Raw genomic sequence first — 19,485 nt, 5'->3', positions numbered from 1 at the left:
ACAATGAAATCGACGGATAAAGGTGGTTTGCACGGTTTTTACAAATTGGAGTGATTTTCATTTGATCGCTTATATATATATATATATATATCTCTCTCTCTCTCTATATATATATATATAGAGAGAGAGAGAGAGAGATCTATATATATATATATATATATATATAGAGAGAGAGAGAGAGAGAGAGAGAGAGATCTTCATACGAAAATGATGTATTTCAAAAAATAATTTATTTGAATAATGTCTTAAATAAAACTTTCTAAAAAAGTAATCCAAAAAGACATATATGTCATTTGTTGTACATAGATTATATATGAAAATTTATTTATTTCTATAAAGATCATTTAATACATTTAACTAAATCTTTATTCATGATTTTTTATAGTTTTTATGATTTAAGCATGATTAATTTTTATTTTTTACTACATTTAAAAAAATGTGTTTTAGTTTTTCACTTAAAATATTTATTTTTATTAAAGTAGTTTATTTATTGATTTTTTTACAATTTTCGTCATAAATCATATGTGATATGCACAACTAATGTTTTTTTTTTCCAAAAAAAGAATCGTTAATTTTCGTCAATGTATCATATGTGATATTGTTATAATGAAAAATCATATATGATATTGATTATCTACAACATTACATATGATATATGTAAATTGTGAACTGCATTTTGAATTACATATGATCTTATACATTTTAAATGTGTTTTGCTACACAATACATGTGATTCTGTTTTCATTAATTTTCTTTTTTGATGTTTAATTTTTTTGTTTTCCAAGTTTTAGATCACATGTGATTTTGACAAAAAAATATAATTCTTTTTAAATATTGCTTTAAATAAAAAAATGAATTCTTTAAATGAAAATTAAATATGCTTATTTAATACAATATTAAAATCGTAAATATGGTAAAAGTATAATCTTAAATAAATGTCTTAAATATAAATAAATTTCCTTTATGCCCTTTATTTACTTATTTTTGAAATTAATTATTTAAGGTATTATTTAATGAAATATATGGTTCATATTTAATATCTTGTTTTTTTAAATACGTACAATTCTCGTAACAAGACTGAATATAATCATAGCAATAAGTAAACAGAACACATACACACACACATAGAGAGAGAGAGAGAGAGTGGGAGATTCAAATGAGAACACGAACTATTTAAGAAAACAAGAAAAAGTCATTATGGGTTACAAGCCGAAGTCGTTAACCGGTTATAAGTACCATTAACTCAACCTTAGTATTTTTGACAGTGTGACTGGTCCATAATATTATTGTTTCAGCCCAAGACCGATTTGGGTCCGGTCCTGGACCGGTTTTTAACCATGTCTAATGTAGACAGATGACGAGTTTCAACTTTCAATGTTGAGATTTGAGAAGACAAATAAATATATTTATTTTAACATTTGATTCAAATATTAATGTATTATTTAAGTTGATACCAAATCTTGTAAAATACAAGACAAACCATTAAAGTGAATTTCAACAATTCCTTTAAATCAACTATTTAATATTCAATCATGTAAATTAACACCTTTATTTCATGTTTAGTTCAAAAATTCTTTCATCATTGAAGTCGATATAAAATCACATGAAGAAAAATAGAACCATTAAAGAGAAGTAAAGTGCTTACTTCAATTTTACATTTCAAAGAATATGGCACTAAACATATTGAACGAAGACCCCATACAGATGTCTAATTCTAAAATAATTAAAATAGAGATCATTTCACTCAACGACTAAAGCTTTTAATAGATTAACGAGTGTAAGGTTCCAAGTTTGAGCCTCAACTTCTCTTGTATTAGGTCAAACCAGTGGGAAAAGTTGTTTTGTTTCAATATTTATAGCGTATGTTATAAAGTATTAAGATTAAAGATACGAAGAAAAAAAAAGAAATAGAAAAAAGCAAGAAGGCAGAATGTCATGATCAAAGAAAAAGGCTCTTGAACACAGTGAGGTGGGACAGTATACAGTATATGTTGATGAGAGTATCAAAAGTCCAGTTGATAGTTGAGAGCTTCAAATAGAAGCTTTAATGGTAGTTGAGAGATCATTCATTCAACACTTTTTGTCTATGTTTTGAAGTTTATATCTAATTAATCTGATGAATATGCATGATTATATTTGATGATGTTACATGGCATATGCCGTATGAATTCATTTTTTTTTAATTAAACTATATACACTGTTTACCAATTTTTTATTAAGTCCTGTACGGATAAATTTATCTGTCTGGATAAATGGATGTTGTTGTTTACTTTTTTTTATATCTAAACCAACAGTCTGAATAACATAAATGACCGATTTATCCCCTCCCCTAAGTGCTACATTCTTAACTTAAAAACATAAGTGTTACATTCTTAACTTAAAAACATAAGTGTTACATTCTTAACTTAAAAACATAAAGAAAGTTAATATGACTTTGATCCTTAACGTTTCATTTCATTGTGGGGCACAATATGTGTTTAAAAATATTGTTATCATGTCTTGTTTCTTAAAACAGAAAGAAATGTGATTGATTGAAATGTAGAGAGGATGGGTCACTTGCATGGTTAGACGCAATGATGTTACAAGAACATTTGTGATCCAAGCAAACATAGATAAGCACCACCACACCTACCCCTGACTTGTTCTGCAATTAAGGATATCATGTTTCTATTCAATTTAAATACCCTGATTAAGCCAAGCTGAACCCAAGCCTCAGCTCTTACAAATGAATCCTACTTAGAAAACTTGGTGTACAGTGGATGAGTATATATGATATAGTCTAGATGAATGAATGGCTTCATAACATATCAAGATATATATAAATCTTGATTATAGGATTCACTTTCTTTGATGTGCCATATCTATAATCTCCATAGTAGTTAGAGTTATACCAATACAAGAAGTTAATGTTTAGAAGGTTACGATGCCCAAAACCTGCACGTTTCCCATGTTAGCCTTTTTCCAACAGGATACTGCTTCTGTGCACCAATCTGAATCCAAACTGGAGGACATAGCATCATATTATCGAACCAATCTTTCTTGTATATTTTAGAGAAGATAAAGGCTTATATAAAACATGATTAGCATTTTAAACCATCATTAATAACATTTTGATGTAAGTAACAACATAAATCAAACCAAAGGGCCTTTGGCCTAGCAGTATCGTAACCCTTGGCCTTCTAGGAGGTCAGGGGTTCAAACCTCACCATAGGTGAGGAGGGCGTGTGAGTTTATTTGTTGCATTTGCCGTATATAAATATTATATACTTCAAAGAAAAAAAAAACACAAATCAAACCAAACAAATCCAATATATCCCACACAAAAGTAGGGCTCGGAGTAGGATGTCTCAATAGATGGAGAGGTGGTTTATGTGAAAACCCCTAACTTGCAACAAGCATATCAAGATAGAGAAAATAAATTCTTTTGTTGGCAGGAAATAGCAAACATCACCATTTTAGCCAACCGGGGTAGTGATCAACTCTTCCACCCATATCATTCATTTAAATATGCAGAATCATCATGCTTTCTAAGAACATGTCATTTTAATCAATTATACAACTTTAAAAAGGCAAAAACCTCATCTTACTTGACATATTTTGCTCATAATCACTCAATCTTGTAAAGTGCAGTGTTGTGCAACGGAAATCCACATAAATTGTTAGAATTTTTAGCAACTCTTTTCCTGTCAATAAGGTGTTCTTTTTGCATTTCACAAGTCCGTTTAATTGCTTAAAATTGAAATGTCAAGTACATCAGTTCAACATGCTGCCCTTTAACAAAGGAATAAAATTGTTGCTTGCTTATTTGAAATTTGACCAAATATCTTAGTAAGATTTAAGAGAACTTCAAGTCATTAATGGGGAATGCTTTTATGTAATTCTAGTCTTGGCAAACAAGTGAGGGTTTGGCCTTTGGGTTTATTCCACAATGAACAGGATCATTTATCATAAAGTTGGGCCTTACAACAGAATTAAGAAGACAGTATAAATGTATTGATACAGACACCCCCTTCGCCTCATGAAATATCAACAATTCACACTAATCGTAGTTGTGCACTTGAGCATAAGTGTATATTTATTCAGCAAATGTCTAAAACAACATTATGTATTTAAGAATCAAAACCATCACCAAATAGAGGAAGTTGCAATGATATGCAGCATCACAAAATGAAATTATTGTAATTTTTACGAGATAGAGGGAGTGTAAATAAAGATTATATAGTCATTCAGAGAGCAAAAAAGGATTGAGATCATACCTTCAAAAAAGATATCAAGCAAATGGAAGATGCTTTAAATTGCAGGTGTCAGTGCTATAAACTTGGTTTCCTCATCACAGTCGTCGTCGCTGATCCATCCATAACAAGGCTTACGCCTACCAACAGAGACATTTACAGGGGTATTAGCAGCAATCGAAGCAAGTTCTGAAACAGGGGGGTCTTTGGAACACTGGAGGTTAACTTCATCTGCAGAATGATTATCACAAGTGTCAAATGGGCTCTTGAGAGTGCTTTTGTCCAAAGCAATGTCCTTCAGGCATTCTTTGTTCTCCGATCCTGCAAAAATATCGGCCCTTTAAATTTAAAGCACAACACATACAAATATATGTATAGTTGTTCCACTCAACTTCCACCACATGCCCAAGAGACAACACTCTTATATGGTCAAGCAGTCTACATTTTGAATCTTAACAAGAATTTAATACAAACACTACATATATATGGTGCTAGTTACATAGATTAATGTAGATATGAAATCTTTTCTCAAAAATGTAAAGAATTTATATCTGCTTTGAAGTTGAAAGTAGGATGTTTGACCCCAAAAGTCGAGGAATACCTTTTATGGAAGGGAAGAGTAGTTTGTCATTTGGGTAGTCTTGCATGTCCCAACTCCAGAAAACATCACCAACTTTCCAGAGTTGACAAAGATGAATTAAAATTGAATTTTAACTAATTTATTACTCATTCATCAGGAGCATATTTAGATGCAAAGAAAAATGAGAACTAGACCTGTGTAGTTTGTCAATGATGCATTGTTGTTTCCGTTGAAAGATGCATCTTCAGCAGCTACTTCATTCGACTCTACAGTGACCAACTCATTTCCAGTGTTCTCGATCTCTGATGATGCATCCTGCACAAGATGAACTCAAAAAGAAAAAATGATTAGAGCCACTCCATCCTTTTTCGAAAATTAGAGGCACATTTTGATTTTTTAAGGTCTGCTTTTCCAACACAGAATTGATATGTATTTTATAAAGTTGAACATAGTACATTTAACCTCAAAAATCAAAGTACATCAATCTTGTGTACTTATCAAAACATCAGATTTACAATTACAGGTCTTGATATCCACACTAGTAACCAATCCCTCAAGAATTACACATGGGCATACCATCCACATTTGCACTTGTGAAATGAATCTACTATGATATGATATTAAACCTCTATGATTCTTACATATCGTTTCTTTGAAATAATCTTACTATTATTAGAAACCCTTTCTGCTTGTCAATCAGACCATCAATTAAACCCAATCTTTTTTATATCTTTCTCCTTTCTACAGTTTATCAAACCCAACAATTGAGTTTTACCATCTTAAGCTATCATCACCAGCCTGTATTCTAAATCTTTTCCATATTCAGATGCTGACAGGAGACAGATAAGCTTGGGAGAAAAACAGAAAGGTTATCTTGATGCACTACAATTATACAAACCCATGTACAAATCCTTATTTTTATTACAAAACTGTCTGAATCACGCCTGAAACGCATGAATCATTAGATATACAAATTAAAGAAAAAAAGTGATAAAACAAATGTCAAGCTAGGGCCTTCATGACCTTACCTTTAACAAATTCCGTGTTTGTTCAGTCTCTTGTTCATCAAGAAGGACATCTATAAGAACCTTGTACCCGTCTTCTTCAATTAATATCCATCCATCATCACCATACAACTAGTGATCACATCAAACGACAGCCAAAAACAATGAATATCTTATGGTCCAAATTCCAATAACAACCAAAAATATAGAGCGGGAAAACCAAAAGGGAATGGACTCGTTACTCTATATTAGACATGGTAGACGTTCCAAAAGTGAGTGACAAGTTAAGAAGTGAGGAAGAGCAGAACTCTTGAACAAATTGTTCTCAATAGGGAAATGGGTAAACCAACTAGGCAGGCCATAAGATCCCCCAACCTTGTTACTCACTTTAATGCTTTGTAGAATGCCGAATAAAATTGGTCCATATGATGGGACCGTCAATTTGAATCCTAAACCTTATAAACAGATTATTATCGAAACTTAGACATGTAAACAATAAACCATTAAATGTCAAATTGATGCTCAACATTCCTGCACTTTCAATGTTGACCCTCTTTTCATCAATCATTCACAACTCCTCTAGCTAATTTCTCTCTGTTTCATCTTCCTCCTACCTCTATGTTCATAATTTATGTTGGTTACTGATGTCTGTATAAACATATCATAAAAGTTGCACTACAAATTCATCATCATAGAAAAAAAAGCTCAAGGAAGCCTCATAGAGTTCATTTCAAATCATGTAAACTTTGATTTTCTGGTCAAAATGCTCATTTTTCAGTTCAAAAATTAACGTGAGTTTTTAATTTCTTTCTGTCTGCTCTTATTTACATAACGTAACATTCTGAGTTTTGATTCTCCAATCTGTTGGAAATAAACAGGGTCTCAACACAAACATAAACCCTACCCAATCAAAAAATTAACAAAAATACAATTCAGTTTACATGAAACCAAATATATATATATATATATATATAGAGAGAGAGAGAGAGAGAGAGAGGGGTTTAATAGGAAACAAAAAGAAACTGATGTAGGTTTTGAGAAATTGTGTGACCTTGAGAAGATCTCTAACAGTTTTCCTGACGAGTTGCCTCGAGAATCCAAAAGTGCTCATCTGATCGAGAGCCGCATCCATTCGGGTCAAACCCATCTGTAAATCATGCCCATAGAGATGATGAGGATGAGAGCAAGAAAAAAAATAGTAGATACAAGTTTTTTATTGAGAAACTTTACCTTTCTTCGTCTCTTGGATGCCATGTAACTAGATTTCGTCGGAGAATATGGAAGACACTCAAGGGGCATGCATGAGACTGACCACTCCACCTCCTTTTTTCCATCACCAAAATCCTAATAACAATAAAACAAAAAAAAATTCAAAAAATATTAATTTTAAGTCACCATTATTTTCAAATAGATTCTCCAAAATTGATTCCGACAACCAAGAGTGAAAAGCTTTAAAAAAAGTAATTTATTTTCAGCGTATTCCTCGTTTCATTTTAGAAAATAAACATTAATTATAACATTAAAATATTTTATTTATTTATTAAAATATTTTTTCTTTTTAAATAATTATTTTTATAATTCCATATTAATAAAAACATTTCTCTCACATTGTGATTATTTTTGGAGTGTTATTCATATTTAAAGATGGTTTTAAGAAGTCTATTGAAGCATAAAATTGATTCAAAATCTTCATTTTTTTTCATTTCAGAGGATTCGTTAAAAATGCTGTTAATAGTAAATAAAATAAATAAATTATAACATCTTCGATACCTTTATTATAGCATCCTCATTAGTTGTGCTAATATGTTATAATATTTCTAAAATAAAGCATTAAAAGTTAAAATGTCTAAAAATATTGGAGCCAACTCTAAGATCTACTTTATTTTAACAAATCTATCATTAATTATATTACTAAAACATTCGATACATTTAATAAAATATTATTTCTCTCTTTTAAACACTTAATTTAAATGTTTTGTATTTATGAGAAATAATTAAATATTATTTTTCTCTCTTTTAAATATGAAGTCTTAGAAATTAATCCAAATTTGAAGATTTCTACCATTTATATCTTACTTTCTCTAAGTTAACAATTTTTGTTTGAATAAAGAAATGAATTTCATTTGATTTTCTTAGAGCAGATTCTTTAAAATTGGAAACCAAAAGTTAAAAAATCTTTAAATAATTATTAATTTTATCGTTAAAATACTTAATACAATTCAAAAATATATTAATTTTTCTCTGTTAAAATTTTAATTCAAAAGATTCTCGAAAAAATAAAATATTATTTTTCTCTTTCTTAAACAATTATTTTTAAGATTTATTTAAATTTCATGTTTTTTTACTAGAAGGGTACTCGCACAATACAGCGAGACACATATCGATTTTAATGTTTTGTGTTTTTCTTTTGTCTCAATTGATGTTATAATACGATTTTGAGAAAACGATAATGTTTTTATTTTTAAATAAGATATAAATATGAAGATATCATAAAAAATTGAAAAAAATATTAATATTAGTACTAAACTAACTATTTAGTTTTTTTTTCCTGTTTTTGTGTATTTCTTTAATTCATTTTTTTAGTAATATATTTTTTTTATAAAGATAATAATTAAGTATTTCCGATGATTATCCTAATTATATTTTAATTTTTTCATATTTAAAATGATTTTAAGAAAGCAATAATGATTTAATTTTTGAATAAAATATAAATTTAAAGATTTCATAAAAATTTGAAAAAATATATATCAATGTTAATATCAAATCAACTATTTAAAAATTCTCATTTTTTATGTAATTTATTTATTTTTATTATAATTTAATTTAAGTTTAATAATGAAATAATTTATTTTTGGTTTAATAATATAAATTTTATAAAGATAATAATTAAGTATTCTGTTAGAACTTAATAATTATTCTAATTATATTTTAGATTTTTTATATTTAAAATGAAATGTTTATCCTGCATTTGATTATATTTATCCGCAGTTAGTTACACAAATTCAGATATGTAGCTTTAATAAGTTGTACTTACGCATTAATAAACAATATTTTATGCATAAAAAATGAGTTTTAAGAGTTTTTGTCGAATGCTTTATAATATAATATATATTTTGAAGAAAACTTTTAATAATCCGTTAAATATTTAAAATCTTAATTTTAAAGAATTTGTTAAAAATAATGTATAAAGTCTTAAAAAGTGATTTGCTAAGAGATGATTACGGTTGAAATGCTTTCTTTCGTTACTTTCCAAATTTGCCCTCATGTGTAAATTACTTTTTTAATTATATCCAAACATGTCACCATCATATTAAATTATCTACAAATATATTATATTGACTTTTGACTTTTTTTTTAATTTCAGAGTTGCAAGAGTTTTTTCCTTCTATCTTTTCTATTTATCATCGTTTTTTTTAATATAAACACAACGAAAAATCTAAAAAAACACAATAAACTTTAATATTTGATTAAATCATTGAATAATTTTTTAGAATAAATATGTCATTGGACATTCTAAAATCTGTTAAATAACTTTTTAAATTTTCTAAAACATGTTAAATACATCATTATGACCAATAAAACCGGTTAATATGGTAAAATAATAGAAAAAGTCTGAAAAAACCCAATGAGTTTTCATAATTTAAACGATTAAGTCCCTAAACATTTTAATCAAAACAATATTTACATCTATAAAATGAAACAAATATACCAAAAAAATACTTACATTTAAAAAAATAAAAAATATAATGTCAATGATTTCTAAATAAAAAATAATTTAAAAAGAATTATTGATTAAATTTATTTCAATGATTTTTTTTAAAATAAATATATTTTTAATTAAAATAAATTTAATGTGTAATCTTTTTTAAATCTTTTTTATTTTTTCTTAATTTGAAAAACCAATAATAAAATATTTTTTATTTTTAATTAAAATAAATCTCATCAATATTCTTTTTAAATGTAAGCATTTTTTTAGTATATTTGTTTCATTTTATTAATATAAGTGTTTTTTTAGTTTAAAAAATGTTTATGAACATAAGCATTCAAAATATGAAAGTTCATTGATTTTTTTTTCTAGATTTTTTTAATTATTTTATTATATTAACCAGTTTTATAAATTATAAGAATGTATCTAACAATTTTAAAAAATCTATAAAATTATTTAACAGATTTTGAAATATTCAAAATCTTATTAATTCTAAAAAATTATCTAAAACCTTAATTATTCTAAACATTAAATTTCATTCTTTTTTCCCATGTAAAATACAAACCACAGCAAACCTTATTTCTCTCCGACTTGCCCGAGTAAAATACAAGCCCATAGGAGTCATGGTAACTTAGGTAGGTTCACCGTTCCCACAACAAACCTATTTCTCTACGACTTGGGAGTTGCAACCCTCGACTTGCTTCTGATTCTCTCTCAATCTGCGCTCGCTTCCGTCCTTCCTTTTTCTGTGACTTGCGACTCTTTCTCTCACTCGTTGTGTCCAGACGTCCATTGGTCCTGTGGCTGATCTTAATCCTCCAAAACCAGGTTTGAGTCGTAACTTAGGTATGTACTAGTTGTGTTTTTTGTTTTATCAAATTCTAATGTTGTCACTAGATTCTTGAATGGGCAGTAGTTGATTTATTTGATTGTTGTTGTTTGGTTCTTGGATAGTTGAATGTGCAATAGGTAATTCACTTGAATGTTGTCATTCCGATGTGCAGCAGGCAACTGATGTTCTGCCCTCACTTGAATTGTTCTCCCTTAACTTTGCAATTTTTCACATAAAACTCATGATTGCCAATTGGTCAAGACCCTAAATATGATTATATGAAACTCATGATGGACTAATGGAGTCATGCAATAGCTAATTTCATAGACAAACTTCTTAACTGACTAAAACTAGTATGGGGAGGACAAAAGTGAAGTAGGAATGAGCCATTGATGTTGCAAAGTGTAAAGGATTGAAGAAGAATCTATCAGTTAAGTGTTTTGGAGTTGGATTGAGAAGTTATGAATGTTGATTTTGGTTTATATAGAAAATGTGGGATGTAGGAAATAGGGACTGGTTATTTTGGTTTTTGGTTTATATGCTCAAATTCTCATCTATATATGGCTTGTTTATCTCTTGTGATGTTTATTTTGGGTTGTTGGTCTTGATGGTGGTTTTTAGTCCTATTGTGGAGTTTTAAGGGGTTGTGTGGTTGATTTTTCATTCCTATTTGGTTGTCAATTTGTCATTTGGAGGATGGTTGGGTGGTATTTCTTATATTTTAGTCTTCATTTTGGTGAAGATTAGGTTTACTTTAGTCCTGTTTGGTTTTCTACTATGAGATGCAGGGGCTACAACAGCTTTATTAACGAAACGCTAACATGTTTTTTAAAAACAAACGCCCAACTGCAGGATCATGCATATGAACAAAAAACCAGACAACTGTAAATTACCACACTCGGATGTATTAAATTGGGCATCATTTGGTCTTTTCGCTCTGGGCACCAAAGATCTCAAGGCTGGCACTGTTGTTTAGGACCTATCCCTAATTTTCACCATGCCACATCCACAAAATTTATGGTGCTGCTTGTTTTCCTCTTAATTATTTCATTAAGAGATAACTTTTGATTTGATAAAAAAACCCTCTCTCTTAATGGTTCTACTAACCTCTTAGCGATTTTTTTAATCTAGGTTCTCCCCAAATCATTAAAACCCTTATTTTTCCAAGATTGCCCTTTCAAGCTTTTCTCACGCCACTCTCGAATCTGCCACATTCTTTACAATGAATCTGCTCAATCGAATCTGTCACATTCTTCAGGTACATCTTTCACAAATCATATTTGCTCATCTCTCACAATCGATCTGTTTCTCTGTTCGATTGAAACCTTTGATTAAAACAAGCGAATCTGCTCATCTCATAATCTGGTTGAAACCATCAATTTATCTGTTTTCATCTGGTTGAAACCATCGACTTTATCTGTTTGCATCTCTCATAATCTGGCCGAATCTGCTATCGCTCATATCTGCATCTGTTTTTATGAGATGACTGTTAAAAGGATTTTCATTGCATAAAACAGAGAAGCTACCATTCGGTTTCTGCCTTGTGACTCATGAGAGTGTTCTATTATTTGCTACTTTAGCCTGTGCCTGGCTAGTTTAAGGCTTTCATTTTATTCTTCGGATAGTAGTTTTGGATAGACTCTTTATGTGGTGTTGATTTTTTTCTTGGATCTATAGGTTGGTGATATTAAGGGCCTTGAATGTGTGAAAGCTTTTGTGTTCTTCTGGTTCAAGTGTTCTACATTTTTTATTTGATGTGCTATTATTATGTACTTTCCATTATCCTGTCTCTTCAATTCCTAGGAGTGCTTCTCATTGTTGGAGAGCCATCCACAAATTACTAGAGAAGATTTGCATCTGCTTTAAACCATCAATCATAAATAACATACAAAGCCATCCAGGTTTCATTTAAGCACTTGCAGTAGCTCAATGAGGATTCTTCTCCCATCCCTCATTAGTCCGGCCAAAAAATCGTCATATCACTGGCTTTCTTCACCTCTGCCGTAACGAAAACATGTGGCGGATTTGCTGGCCCTTTTGAGTATGCTTTCTATCTTCTCATTCTCATCATTTGCTTTGAAATATCATGTAAGTTCTTTATTCTTAACTAGTTGAAACCGTAAATCCACTTTCATTGAATCTATACTTCTCTTAATTCTCTCTTCGCGGTCTTAGTTTAAATCTTCTATAAGTTGATAATTGGAATGATGGTTATAGACCTCTACTTTGACTTTGGAAAATCAGCCAGGGTATTTTTTGAATTGTAGAACTGGTATGTATGTTAAGCTTTTTGATTGTAATTTGATAAATGGACTAAAAGCACTGGGATTTGTAATTCCTGGTGGTAACAGGAATTAATGGTAAATTGTGTCTGGAAAGGACCATGTCTAACATTAGAAAATCAAAATGCTGCTAATTATTTGGAAAAATGGAGGGACTGTCTTCTTTTTTGATCATTAAAGCTTTGCACAATTAATCTATGATCAAACGATCATGTGATATTTATCTTTACGTATTGGGCAATGTTGAGTAGCGCTGATTGAATAGGAACTTATTGGATGCTGTGATAGATTATAAATTGTATCCGTTTTCTTTTGACTATCAAGGTTTGGATTAATGCATGAGCCATTGTTTTTCATTTTGGGAGATATTAATTAGACAGGAATTCATTGAATATTATAATAGATTGCACGTTATCCTTGTCTGATAGCTCATAATTATTGAATGGGATTGTTTACCATTGAGTTACTGGAAGTGTTTTTTCTTTGTATGTTATTTATGATCATGTATGTGCCTGTACTATGCATCTATTATTGTCAGTTTTAATTTTTTCTGATCCACTGTTTCCGTATTTCGTTAGGAGTTCCAAGTTTACCATTTCTCAGAATTGGAATGAGAGCGCCGAATGCAACTGAATAATGTAGAAGCAACTGAATGCAAGGATGAAGACTCTTGTTATATGCCGAGGTATAAGTTGCAATAGAACTGCATATTTCTTTGAATAGATCCGAGCCTGAGAAAGTTCCGTCAAGCATATTATACCGACCATCATACTCTTGTCAATTGGTTTTATCATTTTTATGTTCCAGCTTGTATGCATCAGTATTTTCTTGTTTGACCAGTGAGGGTGTTGCATTGCATGGTTATTGGCCGCCGATCTATCATTAATTTAAGTTTGAAGGAAAAGTTGGATGCAGTTCTTCACAGACATGGTAATTTATTCTTCTTTCTGTTAGTTTGATAATTGCTGATCACTATCGACTCGTTGGTGCAGGGAAGTTATGTGACTCTAGTTCAAAATGCTCTGATATTGTTGCTCTGTGTGGGAGGTTGCTATCTTCATATAATGGGCCTTTTGAACTGCAACGAAGAGCTCTTTCTTCTATGAGTCGAAGTGATCAAGAGCAAATTAGAAAATTTGATGGAGAAAGGCAAGGAGTGGAGTCTGTGTGCCAGATCTTGGAGGGTGGTCCGTGGGGGACGTCCTTGGAGAATGCTTTATCCACCTGCAATGATAGTGCACAAACTGATGTGGTCATTGCTGTTTTACGGAAACTGAAGGATGTCAATCTTGCAGTAAATTATTTTCGATGGTCTGAGAGGAAAACCAATCAAGCACATTGCCCTGAAGCTTACAATTCGCTTCTAATGGTGATGTCAAGGAGTAAGAAGTTTCATCAGATTGAACAAGTTTTGGAAGAAATGAATCTTGCTGGTTTTGGCCCATCTAATAGCACATGCGTTGAGTTAGTTGTAAGCTGTGTTAAGAGTCATAAGCTAAGGGAAGCTTATGATCTGATTCAACTAATGAGAAGGTTCAAGTTTCGCCCTGCGTTTTCCGCTTATACAACTCTAATTGGAGCTCTCTCTACCGTACATGAACCCGATCTCATACTCACGCTGTTTCACCAGATGCAGGAGCTAGGTTATGAAGTAAACGTGCATCTATTCACAACCGTGATCCGTGTATTTGCTAGGGAGGGTAGGATTGATGCTGCTCTTTCTATGTTGGATGAGATGAGAAGCAACTCTGTAGATGGTGATATTGTTCTGTATAATGTCTGTATAAACTGCTTTGGTAAAGCAGGCAAGGTGGACATGGCTTGGAAGTTCTTTCACGAAATGAAAGTTCATGGCATCATGCCTGATGATGTTACATATACTAGCATGATAGGCGTTCTCTGCAAAGCTAATAAACTCAATGAAGCTGTTGAGTTATTTGAGCAGATGGAGCATAATAAGAAGGTCCCATGTGCATATGCTTATAACACGATGATCATGGGTTATGGAATGGATGGAAAGTTTGATGAAGCATTTCGATTACTTGAGAAACAAAAACTGAAGGGTTCGATCCCAAGTGTGGTTGCATACAACTGCATTCTCACTTGTCTTGGAAAGAAGGGGAGAGTAGATGAGGCTTTGAAGTTATTTGAGGAGATGAAGAAAGATGCAGCGCCTAATCTCTCGACATATAATATACTCATAGATAATCTTTGCAAGTCTCACAAGCTTGACATTGCTGTAAAGATTCAAGACTCCATGAAAGAAGCTGGTTTGTATCCTAATATTTTAACTGTGAACATAATGATTGATCGACTGTGTAAGTCTCAACAACTTGATGAAGCCCATGCGATATTTGAAAATATAGATCACAAAGTTTGCCCCCCAACCAGTTATACATATTGCTCTCTTATAGAGGGGCTGGGTAGGCACAACAGAGTTGATGATGCTTACAGGCTATATGAAAGAATGGTGGACTCTGGTGTGATTCCAGATGCTGTTGTCTATACGTCTCTTATCAGAAGCTTTTTTAAGTTAGGAAGAAAGGAAGATGGCCATAAGATCTACAAAGAAATGGTTCGTGGGGGAATCAGTCCAGATCTAACCCTTTTAAACGCTTATATGGACTGTGTTTTTAAAGCTGGCGAAACGGACAAAGGCAGAGCTTTATTTGAAGAAATTAAGGCTAGGGGTTTTATACCAGATACTCGGAGCTACTCTATACTAATACATGGATTAATAAAAGCAGGGTTTGCACGAGAAACCCATGCTTTATTCCATGCGATGAAGGAACAGGGGTGTCTCTTGGATACCCTTGCCTATAACACTGTTATTGATGGATTTTGCAAATCAGGTCAGGTAAATAGAGCTTATCAGCTTTTTGAAGAAATGAAGGTGAAGGGACATCCACCCACTGTCGTTACCTATGGATCTGTGATTGATGGGCTTGCAAAGATTGACCGGCTTGATGAAGCTTACATGCTTTTTGAAGAAGCTAAATCAAAAGGTGTCGAGTTAAATGTAGTTGTGTACAGCAGTCTTGTTGACGGGTTTGGAAAGGTTGGTAGAATTGACGAAGCATATCTAATTATGGAAGAATTAATGCAGAAAGGTTTGACACCTAACATATACACATGGAATTGCTTGCTTGATGCACTGGTGAAAGCTGAAGAAATTAACGAAGCCCTCGTATGCTTTAATTCGATGAAGGATTTAAAGTGCATTCCAAATGCTATTACTTACAGCATTATCATAAATGGTTTATGTAGAGTTAGAAAGTTCAACAAGGCATTTGTGTTTTGGCAGGAGATGCAGAAGCAAGGGCTACAACCAAACGTGATCACATATACTACAATGATTTGTGGGCTTGCAAGGGCTGGAAATGTATTAGAGGCCCATCGTCTCTTTGAAAGGTTTAAGAAAACTGGAGCTACCCCGGATTCGGCTTGTTATAATACTATGATAGAAGGCTTAAGCATATCAAATAGGGCGATGGAAGCATACTCGTTATTTGAGGACACTAGATTAAAAGGCTGTAACATATATCCAAATACTTGTATTGTACTTATGGATTCATTACATAAGGCTGAATGTCTTGAGCAGGCAGCAATTGTGGGTGCTGTGTTGAAGGAAACAGCAAAGGCTCAGCATGCTTCAAGGTCCATGTAGAAACATAATTTTGTTGATGTTATACAATCGAATCACACCCATATGAGGTTCATTTTCTCCCACCATTCAAATTCCATAGTACATTTGACATGCTTTTATAAGGTAGAGTTGACCAATCAGTTTCTCTTTCGACACGTGAATGCAGAAAGAAGGAAAAATGATCGAGTTCAACACTGAAGCTAGAGAATTGGCTTATAGAGTGATCGATGGATACTAGCTGAAGGTGGGTTTCTTCGGCTGCTGAATCAGGTGCGCACATGCTACATAACTGCAAATTGTGTGTATGGGTGTAATGGTCACCATGGTTTGCCTGATTTCTTGGAGAATTTTTTCTGATGACATAAAGGTCGTTTTTTATTGTCCAAGCGAATTACCAATGGCGGGATGGTAAAAGTTGTCTTCTTTTGAATGTGATTTCCGGTCTCTTTCTAAATGGGTGTTTTTCTTAGCGTTTATCTTGTAATTTTAATTCAAATGCTTTAAGTTTGTTGTCCAAAATGCCCGTTCTTGCAAGGCATAGTAATTTTATACGTTTTTTTCTTCATGAAGGATTGGTTTATATGCAACGATAGCTATATATAATAGTTTGAAATTTTCAACCACTCAGATGGCTCATCCCATTTCTTGTATGGTAACTTTCATTTCATGTGTGGTTGATCCCTAAATGCTTACTCGGTAAGTGGTTAGCGGCAAGAGGCGTCACCCTCACATATTTTATCGGACAACATTCTTGGTCATCAAAATGAATAACTGAGAAGTGTCTTTTACCCTGTAAGTGCTTAGAAGTTACAAGTCTTTTCCTACACTTACCGGGTAAGATTCTCGTTAGTTGCCATTTTTTTTATCGGGTAAGATTCTTGCTTGTCCTTGCCATGCTAACCATGTGAGCGGCAGCTAGAAGGAAAATGGAAAACCATCTTTATAAAAATGGTTTATAGAAATGATTGATCTCTTCGATTACTTGTTCGATTTATATTTCTCAAGTATTAGGATATTCTTGATGATCTCAACAAACGCTCGATATGGAAAACCATATGTATAATTTTATTCCTCAAAATCTTGATGTCATGGATTGTATAATAACCAACCTATATATATATATATATATATATATATAGTTTGATTTCAAGTCTTGGGAGTTTGATTTTTCTTTTTAACATACCCACCTCATGTTTTTATAAGTTCCTCAAATTTGAATCAGAAACTTCTGTTTAGCAGAAACTTGTTTCCATATCAAGTTTCTTAAGATGTCAAAGTTCAAACACAATTTCCAAACCAACATCACATATTTGGATGCAATTAAGCTACAAGATCAAGAAACTCACCTACTAAACATAACTATTATAAATCTCCTCCTGCTGTTGTTGATCAGCACCTTCTGCTATTCGCCACCCTTTGTTCTTCATTGCCAATCCAACACAAACATTTTAGGTTATTGATGTAGTGACGAATCGTAAGGAATCAAATACACATACACAATATGAAGTCGCTATCTATCTTTGCAATGGCACTTTTCCCATTAATGAAAACCTTTCCTTTGAAGAACATCCGTTTCTGAATCCAAACTCATGCCCATTTGTAGAACTAAAGAACCAGGGACAAAATCAATCCATTTGTTGACAATTTTTGGAAAAAAAAAAAAAACAAAAAGTCAGAATCATAAAATATCTGACCGAATAAGAGATAAGTGGTCATGATTAAGACGTAAAATGGAAAAAACAAACAAGGCCTTTGTCTCTATAGACTCGTTGGCATTCTCGATATTTTAAATATTTTACATGCTCGCTCCAAGTTTGAAGTATCCGTTGTACAAATAATAATCTACCCCGTTACATGATTTTTTAAATTTGTGAAAATTTTGCAAGTTGAATTGGGTATCCAAATGTAGAAGAAAAATAATAGCATCACCAAATGAGATTATGACAAGACAAAGAAACATAAAAGAATATTTGGTTTTTGTATGTTGCCAAAAATAAAAAGTAAAAATGTGTGCATTATAATAATCATACTTTAAAAAAGGAAAAATCCATACAAGTTTAGGCTCTCATATTATATATTCATCCACTTCTTTATCCACAAACTACAAGGGACTTGTTCATCTTTTCTTTAGATTTTGTGAGATTTACCAAATATCTACTTCCATTTTCTTTTTTAAATTTAATTGCTTTGGTTCCCCCTTTTTAAGCATCCACACAACCACCTTTCATTAATATATATATATATATATATATATATATATATATTTTACCATATTAACGACATCTCAACAAAATAGAAACTTCAGTAAAACTAAAAAAAGTAGCAAATCTTGTCATCTTCTCACATTTTTTTTGAGTAGTTATATAATTTTTTTTGTTTATTTAGTTATTAGAGTAAACTACAAATTTCACCTATGTGGTTTGTTGGTTATTACACTTATTCGTCTTTGTAATTACAAAAAAAATACAAGATGGTTATTGTGGTTTATAAAAATGTTCGTATTTAATGTCTTCTTTTAATGGCCGTGAAAACCGTCAGGTGAGGGGTACTTTAGTCTTTTTCTCATTTCACTCTTACTTTTTATTAAACATAAAAATTATATACTATGATATCAGATCTGGTTGATGAATACAACTGTGATATCATTATGACACCACTGTGTTACCACTGTATCACACCCGACGTTACATCTTCAAAGAGATCTAGGTTACATCCAAAAACCTTACATCTTCTGCTTTACATCTCCGACGATATTTAGGTTATATCTCCGACAAGATGTGGGTTACGTACCCGATCTGAATGAGATTTGAACAAAAACCAGAAACCGAAACCGATCTGGGTATGCAGAAACCAAATTTTTTGGGATATGAAAAACCGAAACTGATCTGGGTTGTTCAACAAGAGGGAGTTGAACCGGTGAAGGTGAGAGTTGAAGAGATGATGGGAAGTGGTTGGAGATGGGAAAAGAATAAGAAGCAGCGGTGGCCGATGGCCAGAGATGGGCGAAGAAGGAGGTGTGAGACGGTGTTGGGCAAAGGGGTCGGTGTCAAGTGGTGCACCAGAGAGGAAGCACGTTTTGGCCGTCGATAGGGAAAGAGGGTCACACGTGGTGATCTCGTGTATATATATATATATATATATATATATATATATATATATATATATAATGGTGAAGATCTATATTTATGATTCTCATCTTAACT

At 32.0% G+C, this 19,485-nt stretch overlaps 2 protein-coding genes across 7 annotated transcripts; one reads left to right on the top strand and one right to left on the bottom strand.

The window, feature by feature from the left end:
• Positions 1 to 2,653: 2,653 nt before the first annotated feature.
• On the bottom strand, positions 2,654 to 7,131 carry LOC112521545. 2 transcript variants are annotated; one of them, XM_025130462.1, is made up of 6 exons: positions 7,047 to 7,131; positions 6,868 to 6,963; positions 5,841 to 5,948; positions 5,007 to 5,127; positions 4,257 to 4,463; positions 2,654 to 3,001 (listed from the first exon to the last, which is right to left on the bottom strand). In XM_025130462.1, the coding sequence occupies exons 1-5, from the start codon at positions 7,113 to 7,115 to the stop codon at positions 4,291 to 4,293; spliced, it is 567 nt and encodes a 188-aa protein (XP_024986230.1). In that variant the 5' UTR covers positions 7,116 to 7,131; the 3' UTR covers positions 2,654 to 3,001; positions 4,257 to 4,290. The 2 variants fall into 2 exon arrangements, with proteins under 2 accessions (XP_024986230.1, XP_024986229.1); XM_025130461.1 differs by having other exon boundaries at positions 2,755 to 3,001; positions 4,257 to 4,553.
• Positions 7,132 to 10,175: 3,044 nt separating this feature from the next.
• LOC112522296 (pentatricopeptide repeat-containing protein At3g06920) lies at positions 10,176 to 16,350 on the top strand. 5 transcript variants are annotated; one of them, XM_025131425.1, is made up of 4 exons: positions 10,176 to 10,368; positions 13,215 to 13,321; positions 13,629 to 15,823; positions 15,941 to 16,350. In XM_025131425.1, the coding sequence occupies exons 2-4, from the start codon at positions 13,297 to 13,299 to the stop codon at positions 16,301 to 16,303; spliced, it is 2,583 nt and encodes an 860-aa protein (XP_024987193.1). In that variant the 5' UTR covers positions 10,176 to 10,368; positions 13,215 to 13,296; the 3' UTR covers positions 16,304 to 16,350. The 5 variants fall into 5 exon arrangements, with proteins under 5 accessions (XP_024987193.1, XP_024987190.1, XP_024987191.1 ...); XM_025131422.1 differs by adding an exon at positions 12,256 to 12,395 and having other exon boundaries at positions 13,629 to 16,350; XM_025131423.1 differs by having other exon boundaries at positions 10,176 to 10,350; positions 13,629 to 16,350.
• Positions 16,351 to 19,485: the final 3,135 nt, after the last annotated feature.

The sequence above is a fragment of the Cynara cardunculus genome (genome assembly GCF_001531365.2).
Source record: "Cynara cardunculus var. scolymus isolate 2C chromosome LG 11, CcrdV1, whole genome shotgun sequence".
NCBI lineage: Eukaryota > Viridiplantae > Streptophyta > Magnoliopsida > Asterales > Asteraceae > Cynara > Cynara cardunculus.
The sequence above is the reverse complement of the archived record's forward strand: the minus strand, read 5'-3'. Positions and strand labels throughout refer to the sequence as shown.